Genomic DNA, 14,304 nt, shown 5'->3' with positions numbered 1-14,304 from the left:
TTACAGGAATAAAACAGGGGGTATGGGATGCTGGTCAGTATGGACTTAATGGGCTGAATGGCCTTCTTCCACATTGTAGGGATTCCATAATTCAATGGTTAACTGGAGGCACGTGTACTGCACTTGGGGCTGGAGGTCAAACCAACAGCAGGGCAGCATCAGGAAAGGTGCACCTCACAGGCCCCTCACAGATGGAAACGCAGAATTGACTCAACCCATTAACACGAAGCAGACTGAGGCAAGAGTCAAGATAACCTCACACTCCCTATTCAAACACTGCGTTCAAGCTGCACCTGCAGAACAGGAAATGGTGATCAAAGACACACACACACACACACACACACACACAAACACACACACACACACAGCCACACACACATACACACAGGCACATGCACCCACACGCACGCACACAGACACACTCACATACACACTCACTCACACACGCACACACACAGACACACTCACATACACACACACCATACAAAGACACACACACACCATACAAAGACACACAATACAGAGACACACCCACCCACACACACACCATACACAGACACACCCACCCACACACACACACACACACCATACAGACACACACACACACACACACACACACAAATACAGAGACACACCCACCCACACACACCATACACAGACACACCCACCCACACACACACACCATACAGACACACACACACACACAAATACAGAGACACACCCACCCACACACACAGATACACACACACACACAGACACATCCACACACACACACATAGCCACACACACATACACACAGGCACACACACCCACACGCACGCACACAGACACACTCACATAAACACTCACTCACACACACAGACACATTCACATACACACACGCAGACACACCCGCCAACACGCGCACACTCACACAGACGCATGCACACATTCACACGCACCACATATACGCACGCACAAACCCCCATACAGAGACACATGCATACCCACACACATAGACACACACACATATACACTCACACACATATGCACTCACACACTCACACAGACTAACACAGACACACAGTCGCACACAGACACACACTTGCACACAAACACCCACACACATACTCACACATACACACAGACTACATTCACACAGACACACACACTCTCTCACCCACAGAGACACACACACAGAACACATTCATATAGACATACACTCTCTCATGCACACAGACACACACACTCACACTCACACAGATACACATTCACACACCAAGAGCCACAAATACATACGAGTAAAAAATGAGGTCTGCAGATGCTGGAGATCACAGCTGCAAATGTGTTGCTGGTCAAAGACGAGCAACACATTTGCAACCACAAATACATACATACACATAGACCATACTCATACAGATACACACACTCACACAGACATGCGTGCACACTCTCACACACACACACACACACACCGACAAACACTCACACAAGAACAAACTCACACAACACAGACATTCTCACACTCACACTCACACAGACACACATACTCACACACCAAGAGTCGCAGACACATTCACACACACACACACACACACACACCAAGAGTCACAGACACATTCACACACACACACACACACAGACACACACAAAACAGAACAAACTGACTGGGTATCAGTCAAATTGTCACCTTTGAGGCACAGTGGTTTTAGAATGGTTGATGTCTTCAGCGAACGTTGAAACTGCTGCATGGTTGCAAGACTCAGTTATAAAAGTCACAAGGAACGCCATCAGGAGGGGACCATTTGACAGCTTTGATAAAAGATCCCAGCTTAGCTGGTTAGGTCCTTAACACCACTTTCCTGACTATAAGCTTGACTCGCCTGCAGATTAACATCCTGTCTAACCAATCTTGAATGTATATAACCACCTGATGAAGGAGCAGCGCTCTGAAAGCTAGTGCTCCCAAATAAACCTGATGGACTATAACCCGGTGTCGTGTGATTTTTAACTTTGCATCCAAGGTTAGCACTCTCACCGCTGGGTCACTGTCATTCTCGGCTGGTCCCCACAGTGCACTGCTGATGAAGGGCTATATTGTTAGAACTGCTAATCCCATCTTGTGATTCGGAATGTAACAATACTATTTGAATGCAAAAGATCGCATGGTGTTTTCTCCACCAAGATGGCTCAGTGGTTAGCATTGCTGCCTGGCAGAGCCAGGGACCCCGGTTCGATTCCAGCCTCAGGCAACTATCTGCGTGGAGTTTGCACATTCTCCCCGTGTCTGCTTGGGTTTCCTCCCACAGTCCAAAGAGCATTTAAGGAGACAGAGATCCTTTCACATCCCTTTTGTGATAATTTGGATTTTCAGATGGAAAGGTTTTTTTTCTCTCTCTCTCTCTCTCTCCAAAACATCATCTTCAAAAACCCCTTGAGGTCACCTCCTCTAATCCATGGAGATTAGCCCTCACCCTCTCCAGGAGTGAATTGTAAACTCCAGCCAAACTGAATCAGTGAGATGCCAGTTAAAAGGGAAGATGGTTCTGGATTCCTGAAGGCAACAGACAGGAGTTTGTAATCAATATTGTCACACATACTTGAGTGAGGACAGTGAAAAGTTTATAGATATTGCATCACAATGTGGGCGACACGGTGGCACAGTGGTTAGCACTGCTGCCTCACAGCGCCAGAGACCCGGGTTCAATTCCCGCCTCAGGCGACTGACTGTGTGGAGTTTGCACATTCTCCCCAAGTCTGTGTGGGTTTCCCACCGGGTGATCTGGTTTCCTCCCACATCATCACAGATTGGCCGCGCTAAATTGCCCAAAGTGTTAGGTGAAGGGGTAAATGTAGAGGAATGGGTCTGAGTCTGGGTGGGTTGCACTTCGGTGGGTTGGTGTGGACTTGTTGGGCTGAAGGGCCTGTTTCCACACTGTAAGGAATCTCAACATAGTGTCAGATACAAACATATCCAGACGCAGATAATTCAGATCAAATCCTGAGGAAATAAAAATAAATTAGAAATAAATAGTGCAGCATTATAGAGCCAAGGAATAAATTAGTAAAAAAATTGTTAAATGCTTCGAATATCAGTCTTTCCATCTCAGTACATGCTGTTAGTGTCGGGACAATGTGTGCAGTTTGAATTTACAAAATGATACGAAGGGAAGTTATCTTAATCTGAGCTGCACAGCCAGGGTCAGATTGGCAACCCTTTGAACCTGAGTTTAACCTTGCACTGATTCAGTTAAAGTGAACTCGGAGCATAACATTTACCAACTCGAAATAAAACCACCATGATTGTACATGGGTGTTAGTTGCAAGGGTTATACCAAAGTGGTGAACTTTAGCCAGAAACCCAGACTTAACAGAAATCAGCCAAAGAGCTGCAGATGCTGGAGATCTGAAACAAACACAGAAAGTGTTATAAACATTATGTTTTTCCCTCACTGACAGTGAAATCAGTGGTGACATCAGCGTCATCTTATTCACAAATCTCCACACTGGGAAGAAATGCTAGCACAAATGTCTTCAACAAGCAGTTCAAGGTTAAAAACTCTCCCAGTTCCGGTATGTAGTCTTCATTCCAAGTGTGTGGAGCAGGGACTGACCTGGTAACCAAACGTCGCAGCCAGCCTTAAAAATCTCTGACTGTGACGCTGTGCGGCATCTTTCGAGGGATGGGATTAGTTATCTCTGCGTGATGCACAGGAATAGAAATTGCTGGAGAGACTCAGGAAGTCTGCCTGGTAGCATCTGTGCAGAGAGAGAGAGAGACAGAGATTAACATTTCAAGTCCCTAGTTCAGAATGTTGTGAAGCAGACCCATATCTGACTGGAAACATTAACTGTTTTACAGAAGCTACCTGACAGAGTTGCTGAGTCTCTCCAACACTTTCAGTCTTTATTTGCTTCAGATCTCCAGCATCAGCACCCCTTTGGCTGATTTCTGTTAAGTCTGGGTTTCTGGCTAAAGTTAACCACTTTGGTACAGTCCTTGTAACTAACGCCGATGTACAATCATGGTGGTTTTATTTCCCACCCTCTTTGGCTCAGTGAGTCCCTCCCCCTGCGTCTTTTTACACCAGTCACATCTCCTTTCAGTAAATTCAAACCCTTGTTTCAGAAGTTGCCAGCTCAGAGGTCAACAGGCGAAATCGAGCGCTACCGTTACTTCGGTGAACCTTAAACCTCATCAGATCTCCTGGTCTGAGTCATCCCTGTACCAAGTCCAGTCATTCCACCAGGGGTAAGATATCCTTACAATATGAGTGTGTTCAGTAGAAGTTTAATCTCAAGCCATTTCTAGTCAAACAGTGCAGTATTGATTTGTGTCTTCGGTGTGTTGCCTGTTTTGGTTTCCTATTTCACTCTCTCTGTGTGCACACCAGTCTATTTTAAGCATGGTTCAGCTCTATTGTACCCACATCTGCATTTCTCAGTCTAACTCAATCTTCCCTGAAGAGTCCCATTTCCCCTGCGACCTCACCCTTTCCCTCCAGCACCCTGCTGAATGTTAGAAACCTCTCCATTTTTTACCGTTCCTCCAATGACATCCAGGCTTTTAAATCAAGCTCAGTATTCAATGGACTTGGTTGTTTTAAACGTTGTCCCCAATTCTCTCCTTGGGCGTGGCATTTTCATCCTGAGGTCTTGGCTAGGAAGGGTGATGTTGGGAGAGCAAGGGACAGGGGAGCTGAGTGTTGGGGGTTGTGTGATCTTTAACTTTGCCCACCCCAGTCCAACACTGGCACCTCCACATCATATATATTTAATGGTAAGGTCCTGAGGTATGTTACTGAGCAAAGAGACTTTGGAGTGCAGGTCCAGAGTTCCTTGAAAGTGGAGTCACAGGTAGCTAGGATAGTGAAGAAGGTGTTTGGAATGCTTTCCTTTATTGGTCAGAATATTGAGTACAGGAGTTGGAAAGTCATGACGCTGCCGTACAGGATGCTGGTTAGGCCACTGTTGGAATATTGCGTGCAATTCTGGTCTCCTTCCTATCAGAAGGATGCTGTGAAACTTGAAAGGGTTCAGAAAAGATTTGCAAGGATGTTGCCAGGGTTGGAAGTTTGAGTTACAAGGAGAGGCTGAACAGGCTGGGGCTGTTTGCCCTGGAGCGTTGGAGACTGAGGGGTGACTTATAGAGGTTTATAAAATCACGAGGGGCATGGATAGGGTAAATAGATACGGTCTTTTTCCTGGGGTCGGGGAGTCCAGAACTAGAGGGCCTAGTTTCAGGATGAGAGGGGAAAGAGTTAAAAGGGACCTAAGGGGCAAACTTTTCACACAGAGGATGGTACGTGTATGGAATGAGCTGCCAGAGGAAGTGGTGGAGGCTGGTACAATTACAGCATTTAAAAGGCATCTGGAGAGGTACATGAATAGGAAGGGCTGAGGGGAATATGGGCGAAGTGCTGGCAAATGGGACTGGATTAGGTTGGGATATCGGGTCAGTATAGATGTGTTGGACTGAAAGGTCTGTTTCTGTGCTGTACATCTCTGTGACGCTATGACACTATAGCAAGTAAATGGAGTTGCGATATAGACCAAATGTGATTGCGCTGACTAAGCGACTGAATAGACTCCTTTTGTACCCATGACCCCCATCCCTCGCCAGTTTTGAATCGTAAAACCAAGATGTCTAATGGAACAGCTGGTGGGCCTTTGAATTATTAACTTAACAATAACTCAATTCACTTACTTTCTCAATTCTATAACCAGCCACCCATTTTGTTTAAGAAACTGGGAAAATTGACATTAATCTTGGACTGTGATGGACATCATTTAAATGATCCAACCGCACGCTCAAAAAGGAATATTGTACGTGATATTTGGGAGGTAACTTTCATTCAATTCGCCCACAGCCATCTCACGAGATTGGTTGGAGAGTCATTATTTTATAGATATGTCATGGTTGTACAGGTGTACAGAACAAGAAAAGGTCCTTTGGCCCATCTGTGGGTCTGTGCCAGTCAAAAACAACCACTTGCCTCGCCAATTCCATTTTTCAAGTGCGAAATGGCCCATACTACGTCATCATCATAGAGTCATAGAGATGTACAGCACCAAACAGACCAACTTGTCCATGCCGACCAGATATCCTAAATTAATCTAATCCCATTTACCAGCACTTGACCCATATCGCTCTAAACCCTTCCTATTCATATACCCATCCAGATGCCTTTTAAATGCTGTAATTGTACCAGCCTCCACCACTTCCTCTGGCAGCTCATTCCATCCAAGCACCATCTTCTGTGTGAAAATGTTACCCTTTAGGTGTCTTTTATATCCTTCCCCATTCACCATAAGCCTACACCCTCTAGTTCTGGACTCCCCCACCTCAAGGAAAAAAAAATCCTTGTCTGTTTATCCTATCCAAGCCCCTCATGATTTTTCAATCTGCCAGGTAACCCCTCAGCCTGTGTTGGACACTCCAACGGAAATTTTCATTGGGGTGGGGATTGAAACACAAAGTGTATATTTTCAACCCCCTCCAAAACAATTGGCTTCTTGATAACTTCAGTTCAAACATGTTGTGAAGAGCTCATCGATTCATGTAGCACTGGCTTCGTGACTGTGAAGAAGAAGGAAGAGGAAGTGCGAGGTCGAGACTAACAGAATGCGAAACAGAGAGAAAAATTAAAGCAGAAAGGGTCGATTATAACGAGAATGAGAGACAGAGGAACGGTGTTCCCGAAGGTAGGGGGCTCCAGAACGAGGGAGTGGGGTCTAAGGATATGGGACAAACCATCTCGGACTGAGACAAGGAGCAATTTCTTCACTCAGAGAGTGGGGAGCCTGTGGGTGTCACTATCATAGAGCGCTGCTAAGACAAAAATACTGTGCAATTTCAAGAAGGAGTTAGAAAGCTGAAAGGGTATAGTATGAGAGGAATTCACTACCACAGAGAGCAGTTAAGACCAAAACATTGTACAAATTCAAGAAAGGGTTGGAAAGCTTAAAGGGTTCAGAGAGTGTGAGAGAAAGCAGGAACGGGTGCCAGAGTTGGTGGTGATGGTATTGAATGGTGGCGAAAGTCCAAAGGGCCAAATGGCCTCACCCTGCTCCTGGTTTCTCTGTTTCTATGAGAGCCTGAAGTCTTTGACGATTGAAAGAGTCGAAAACAAAAACAAGAAGTGCTGGAGAAACTCAGCATGTCTGGCTGCATCTGTGGAGCGAGAAAGCAGATTCATTGTCTCGGGTCCAACGACCCATCTTCAGGACTGATGGTGGCTGGGAAAAGGTTGGTAATTATTCAGAAGATGGGGAGGGTAGGAGGAGTAAATGATAGATGGAGATAGACCCAAAACAGAGAGAGGTGGGCAGACAAAGGAGTGGGTGAAGTCCAGTATGGGGCAATGAATAGGTGCTAATGAGGGTGTTAGTCAGCGGGCAATTAGATTCCCTACAGTATGGAAACAGGCCCTTTGGCCCACCAAGTCCATACCGACCCTCCGAAGAGTAACTCACCCAGACCCATTCCTCTATGTTTACCCCTGACTAACGTACCTAACACTATGGGGCAATTTAGCACGGCCAATCCGCCCTAACCTGCACATCTTTGGACTGTGGGAGGAAACCAGAGCACTCGGATGAAAGCCACTCAGACACGGGGAGAACGTGCAAACTCCACACAGACAGTCGCCCAACATGGGAGAATCGAACCTGGGTCCCTGGCACTGTGAGGCAGCAGTGTTAACCACCGAGCCCCTGAACAGTTGCAGACCACGGGATGACTAGGGCTCGTGTGTGGGGGGTTCGGGTAAGGACATGGGAGGCGTTGCTCAGACCCTTAAACTATTGAAACTTGATATTAATTCCAAAGAGTTGCCAAGTGTAAAGTGAAGAGTCGCTGATTGGCCACGTTCCCTTGGATGTTGGGTGGGAGTGGACGGAGCTCCCTGGCCTGGGTCACGCCATGTCGTCGTGGGTGTTGGCGGAGGGCCTGACCAGCGAGGTGACCTGCCCGATCTGCCTGAACCTGTACCGGGACCCGGTCAGGCTGGAGTGCGAGCACAACTTCTGCCGGGCGTGCATCGCCGACGCCTGGGGGCAGCTGGAGTCCGGCTTCCGGTGCCCCCAGTGCCGGGAGACCTTCCCCCAGCTGCGGCTCAAGAGCAACCGGCTGCTGGCCAACATCGTGGAGAGGGTGCGGCAACTGCGGCTGGACGCCGGGCCCGCTCTCCCGCCTGCCGGAGAGCCCAGCCCCGTCCTCTGCTCCCGCCACGAGGAGAAGCTGAAGCTGTACTGCCAAGACGACCAATTGGCCATTTGCGTGGTGTGCGGCGTCTCCAGGGAACATAAAGGGCACCGAATTGTACCCATCCACGAGACCTTGCAGTATTGTCAGGTAAGAGCCTTGCACCTATCCGCTTGCGCGTGATTCACTTGCCGGGTCTGCATTTAGTGGGCTCCATCTCCAGATGGAGGTGGGGGAATGGGAGCTTATGAGTCAACCACGTTCCTCTGGGACTGGAGTCATGTGTAGGCCACACCAGGGAAGAATTGGCAGGATCCTTCCCTAATGAATAGGTATCCCCCCAACAACAGCACAGGGTGGCTCAGTGCTTGGGGCGGCACCCACATGATGCCAGGGACCCAGTTTCAATTCCAGCCTCAGGTGACTGTCTGGGTGGAGTTTGCACATTTGCCCAGGTTCTCTCAGGGGTTTCCAGCGGGTGCTCAGGTTTCTTCCCGTAGTCCAAAGGTGTGCAGGTTAGGGGATACAGGCCATGCTAAGTTGCTTCATAATGTGCAGCCTTGGTGGATTATAAGGATAGGTGGATTAGCCATGGGAAATGCAGGGTTATAGGGATGGGTGGATTAGCCATGGGAAATGCAGAGTTATAGGGATAGCTGCATTAGCCATGGGAAATGCAGGGTCATAGGGATAGGTGGATTAGTCATGGGAAATGCAGGGTTATAGGGATGGGTGGATTAGCCATGGGAAATGCAGAGTTATAGGGATAGCTGCATTAGCCATGGGAAATGCAGGGTCATAGGGATGGGTGGATAGTCATGGGAAATGCAGGGTTGTAGGGATGGGTGGATTAGCCACGGGAAATGCAGAGTTATAGGGATAGGTGGATTAGCCATGGGAAATGCAGGGTCATAGGGATAGGTGGATTAGCCATGTGAATGCAGGATTATAGAGATAGGTGGATTAGCCATGGGAAATACAGGGTTATAGGGATAGGTGGATTAGCCATGGAATATGCAGGGTTATAGGGATAGGTGGATTTGCCATGGGAAGTGCAGCATGGATCTGGGTGTGATCTCTTGGAAGGGCCAAATGGCTTGGTTCCACATTGTCTGAGTTCTGCGTCCTGCGTTGTTTCATTGCTTGTCCCATTCGTGTGGCTCATTTTTCGGAAAGTTAAGACACAGTTATCATCTTTATGTAATCCAGTATCTTTTATGCTACGAGTTGGATACAGCGACAGGTCCAACTCCCACTTTGTGACTGTCCAAGTCATTCACAGGATCTCACCCCCTCCAGAGCTCTGTCAAGTCCTCTCTGCACTGAAGCAAGGTCCACGCACACTCAAAGCCACACAGTTCCACAAGTATTCACCAATCCGAGGGGAAATCACAATAAGGACAGAGCCCGCCTGGTCCACACCTTCCACCCACCAATCTCTGGATACATTGTGTCATCCTCTGCCATTTCCACCATCTACAAACAGACCCCACCACCAGGGACATATTTCCCTCTCCACCCCTGTACGCGTTCAGCAGGGACCATTCTATCCGCAGCTTCCTTGTTAGGTCCACGGCCCCAGTTGGAATGGTGCCAGAATTGGAAGGGAATTTCCGGATGGTGGCGGTGCTCCCTAGCATCTGCTGCACTTGCGCTTCTGAATGCGAACAGTTAGGAAGGTGCTGTCTAGCAGAGCTTGGGGGAGTTTTTTTTTAATTAATTCGTGGGAAGTCGTCATCTCTGGCTAGGCCAGCATTTATCGCCCAGAGAGCAGTTAAGAATCAATCACAGTGCAGTGGGCGTGCAGTCACCTGTAGGCCAGATCATTGAATAGAATCAGAGAGCCCCTGCAATTGGAAGCAGGCCATTCGTCCCATCGAGTCCACACCAACCCTCCATAAGGGCATCCCACCCAATCCCTGTCAACCCTCCTTTCTGCATGGCTAACCTACACATCCCCAGGTGCTCGAGATAATTTCCCATGGCCAATCCTCCTGTGCATCTTTGAACTGCAGGAGGCAACCCATGCAGGTACAGGGAGAATGTGCGAATTCCAGGCAGACATTCAGCCGAGAGTGGAATCGAAACCAGGTCCCTGGCACTGTGAGGTAGTGGTGCTAACCACTGAGCTACCCTGTGCCACACTCTCCTCGGCATGCTTGTGCCATAGTCGAGAGTGTGGTGCTGGAAAAGCGCAGCCAGTCAGGCAGCATCCGAGGAGCAAGAGAATCGACGTTTCGGGCATAAGAACGTCATCAGCCATGTCTGATGAAGGGCTTATGCCCAAAATTTCCATTCTCCTGCTCTTCGGATGCAGCCTGACCTGCTGTGCTTTTCCAGCACCACATGTTGGCTCTGATCTCCCGTCCTCACTCTCTCTAGTTGATTTCATCCTTGTGCCACACTCAATCAAATATGGCAGATTCGTTCCCATTAGTGAATCAGCAATGTTTTCACAGCCATCATTAAACTCTTAAACCCAGGTTTTTTTATGGGAGTCAAATCCCACTATCTATCAAGGGGAGTTGGATTCGAGCCCAGGTCCCTCGGACATCAGCTAGGCCTCTCTAGGTTAACAGTCCAGTGATAATACCACTAGGCCATTGCCCAGAGCTGTTACCAGGTGCCTTCTATATGGTACATACTGTAGCCACTGTGTGTCAATGATGGAGAAAGTGATGGCTTAAGGTGGTGGGTAGGGTGACAGACAGATTGGCTGTTGTGTTCTGGTTGGTACCGGGACGTTTTGGAGTACTGTTCCAGCTGCGATCATCCCAGCGATGGGTGAAAGGAGATTTCCAGCCAACGATATCGAATAAGACAAATAATAACAACTTTCACAGCTGTACAGGAAAACCTCTAACCACCAATACCTGTGGTAAAGTGGGGGCAGCGCTGAGCTCTCAGTCAAACTCCGAAACAGAGAGCAGAATGACTTGACCTCATTCCGAGTCACTCCGAAAGCCGCATAAGTGAACAAGGCCTACTGTTTTATTTTTGTCCAATCTTTTGCAGGAAAAGCTGAAGGAATCTTCAGGAGAACTGGAGAAGCGAGTGGAAGTGATCAGAGGGATCGAAGCCAGTCAGGAAAAGGCAGTTCTGGAACTCAAGGTAACCATCCAATTGTCTTTGGTGGACCAGTAAGAACACTTGCAAGTGGAAGCAAAAATCCAATGTCACTGAACAGCCAATGAACATCGGCGCTTCAGCCTTTCACCAAAGCTGAACAGGGCGGGGGCTGTTTTCCCTGAAGTGTCGGAGGCTGAGGGGTGACCTTATACAGGTTTATAAAATCACGTGGGGCATGCATAGATAGGATAAATAGATAAGGTCTTTACCCCAGGGTAGGGAATCCATCTGTAGAGGGCATAGGTTGAAGGTGAGAGGGGAAAGATTTAAAAGGGACCTAAGGGGCAACATTTTCAAGCAGACGGTGGCACGTGTATGGAATGAGTTGCCAGAGGAAGTGGTGGAGGCTAGTACAATGACAACATTGAAAAGGCATCTGGATGGGTGTATGAATAGGAAGAGTTTAGAAGGATATGGGCCAACTGGGACTAGATTAGATTAAGATATCTGGTCGGCATGGATGAGTTGGACCAAAGGGTCTGTTTCCGTGCTGTGCATCTCTATGACTGTACGTCCCCTGCCCGTTATGGACGGTGGAGGCATGATGACATCATGCGACAGAAGGTGGTCGTCCAACCCATCAAGATCATGCTAGCCCTCTGACGAGCAATCCAGGCTATTTCATCCCCCTGCTCTGTCCCTGACAGTGCCCAAGAAATTTCGCTTTTTTTTAGATTAGATTAGATTAGACTTACAGTGTGGAAACAGGCCCTTCGGCCCAACAAGTCCACACCGACCCGCCGAAGTGCAACCCACCCATACCCCTACATTTACCCCTTACCTAACACTACGGGCAATTTAGCTTGGCCAATTCACCTAACCCGCACATCTTTGTGACTGTGGGAGGAAACCGGAGCACCCGGAGGAAACCCACGCAGACACGGGGAGAACGTGCAAACTCCACACAGTCAGTCGCCTGAGTCGGGAATTGAACCCGGGTCTACAGGCACTGTGAGGCAGCAGTGCTAACCACTGTGCCACCGTGCTTTGAAATCATTGCCAACCTACAACAGCAGACAAAAGAACAACTCTTTCCCACTTTGCTTCCTGATCCTGCCCTGAATTCCTCTGCCCCAAACCTAATCTCTTCACCCTGAGTACTTGCACACTCCGCGAAAAGGAGCAACATTTCTGTGTCTATCTTATTCAATTCTATCATAAGCCTGGAGACCTCTACCTAACTTCCCCACAATGCACCAGTCCAGGTTTCGCCCACCCAACCTTGTGGTGAAATTCTGACAGTCCTGGTCCCTGGGCCTGGTACCATTGTCTTTGTTATCCCAATGCACTTTATGGAGTGAGAACATGAGGGCTGACTAACACCACTGCAAGCATCCAGTGTCGGGCAGTCATCGAGATCGAGTACAGCATGAGAGAGGTGCAGGGTAGGCTGTCCTGTACATCAGTCAGTGCTCTCCCCGTGCCCAATGCACCAGGGTAACATGTCCCAGTTCCTGAAGCAATGACCTATGACATGTCTGAAGGTATGTGACAATTCAGTGTCAACCTTTAACTTAGCATTAGCACTCTGGCTTCCTCTAGGACAGTGAAAAAAGGTTATCGAGACATCTTGAGCAATTGGGTCAATGGGCTGAGCAGTGACAGATGGAGTTTAATTTGGATAAATATGAAGTATTGCATTTTGGTAAAACAAACAGGGTCAGGACGTATACAATTAAAAGTAGGGCCTTGTAGAACAGAGAGACCCAGGGGTTCAGATACATAATTCATTGAAGTTCGCGTCATGTATAGACAGAGTTGTTAACAAGGCGCTTAGCACGTTTGCCTTCATTGCTCAAACCTTTATATATTGGAGCTGTGGCATCATGTTGGAGTTGTACAGGAGGCCTCTTCTGGAATGCTGTGCGGCGTTCTGGTCTCCATGTTCGAGGAAGGATATTATTAAACTGGAGAGGGTTCAGAACAGATTGACCAGATGTTGCCTGGAATGCAGTTTGAGTTAAAGAGAGAGGCTGAGACTTTGTCACTGGTGTGTAAGAGGCTGAGAGATGACCTGATAGAGGTTTAAATAATCATGAGGGGTATAGATACGATGGCTGATGTCTATTGCCAAGGGTGGGGGATCTCAAAGCTCAGGGCATATTTTTAAGGTGAGAGGAGAAAGATTTGAAGATTTAGGGCGGCATGGTGGCTCAGTGGTTAGCACTGCTGCCCCCCCCCAACGCCAGGGATCCGGGGTCGATTCCAGCCTCGGTCAACTGTCTGTGCGATGTTTGCACATTCCTCCCTGGTGCGAGCGTGAGTTTTCTCCCACAATCCAAAGGTGTGCAAGTTAGAGTGGATTGGCCGTGCTAAATTGCCCATCGTGTTCATGGGATGTGTAGGATAGCTGCATTAATCAGGGGTAAATATCAGGTAGAAGAATGGGTCTGGGGGTTAGTCTTTGGAGGGTCGGTGTGGACTTGTTGGGCTGAAGGGTCTGTTTTCACACTGTAGGGATTCTATCATTTAAAAAAAAACATGAGGGGCAATTCTTTGCAAGAAAGTAGCTTGTGTGTGGAACGAACTTCCAGAGGCAGTGATAGACGCAGGTACAGTTACAACGTTTGGAAGGCACTTGGATAAGCAAATGAATAAGAAATGTTTGGAGGGATATGGGCCAAGTGCAGGCAGGTGGGCCTAGCTTAGTTTGGGATTATGGTCTGGTTGGATTGAAGGGTCTGTTTCCGTGCTGCATGACTCAAAGACCCTACTCCTCTCAGGCCCAGGGTGAGAAACTCCGAGATGCGACTCTAAATTTTGGTTTTTCACCAAGCAGGAGACTTGGTTCCAATGATTATCGGTGACCATTCCCTCCTTGTAACATAGGGAAATCCCAAGCCCTCCTGGGTGCCCCAACCTGCTGCGAAGTAGGCCTGAGTTTTGAGATGGGTACCCATAGCAGCTCGTGAACCTTACCCCCTCGCCACCACTGTGTACTTGCAAGGTGTGAAAACAATCATTGAGGGCTACCACAAAAACAGAAGGTG

At 48.1% G+C, this 14,304-nt stretch overlaps 1 protein-coding gene across 1 annotated transcript in view; it reads left to right on the top strand.

The window, feature by feature from the left end:
* Positions 1 to 7,903: 7,903 nt before the first annotated feature.
* Positions 7,904 to 14,304, top strand: part of LOC132832575 (zinc-binding protein A33-like) — a 29,428-nt gene continuing 23,027 nt past the window's right edge. Inside the window, exons 1-2 of the mRNA XM_060850668.1 lie at positions 7,904 to 8,335; positions 11,201 to 11,296. Of these exons, the coding sequence (XP_060706651.1) occupies positions 7,904 to 8,335; positions 11,201 to 11,296 (528 nt within the window). The remainder of the gene's footprint in view (positions 8,336 to 11,200; positions 11,297 to 14,304) is intronic.

The sequence above is a fragment of the Hemiscyllium ocellatum genome, chromosome 35 (assembly GCF_020745735.1).
Source record: "Hemiscyllium ocellatum isolate sHemOce1 chromosome 35, sHemOce1.pat.X.cur, whole genome shotgun sequence".
NCBI classification, from domain to species: Eukaryota; Metazoa; Chordata; class Chondrichthyes; order Orectolobiformes; family Hemiscylliidae; genus Hemiscyllium; species Hemiscyllium ocellatum.
Note: the sequence above shows the minus strand (reverse complement) of the source record. Positions and strands in the feature narration are given on the sequence as shown.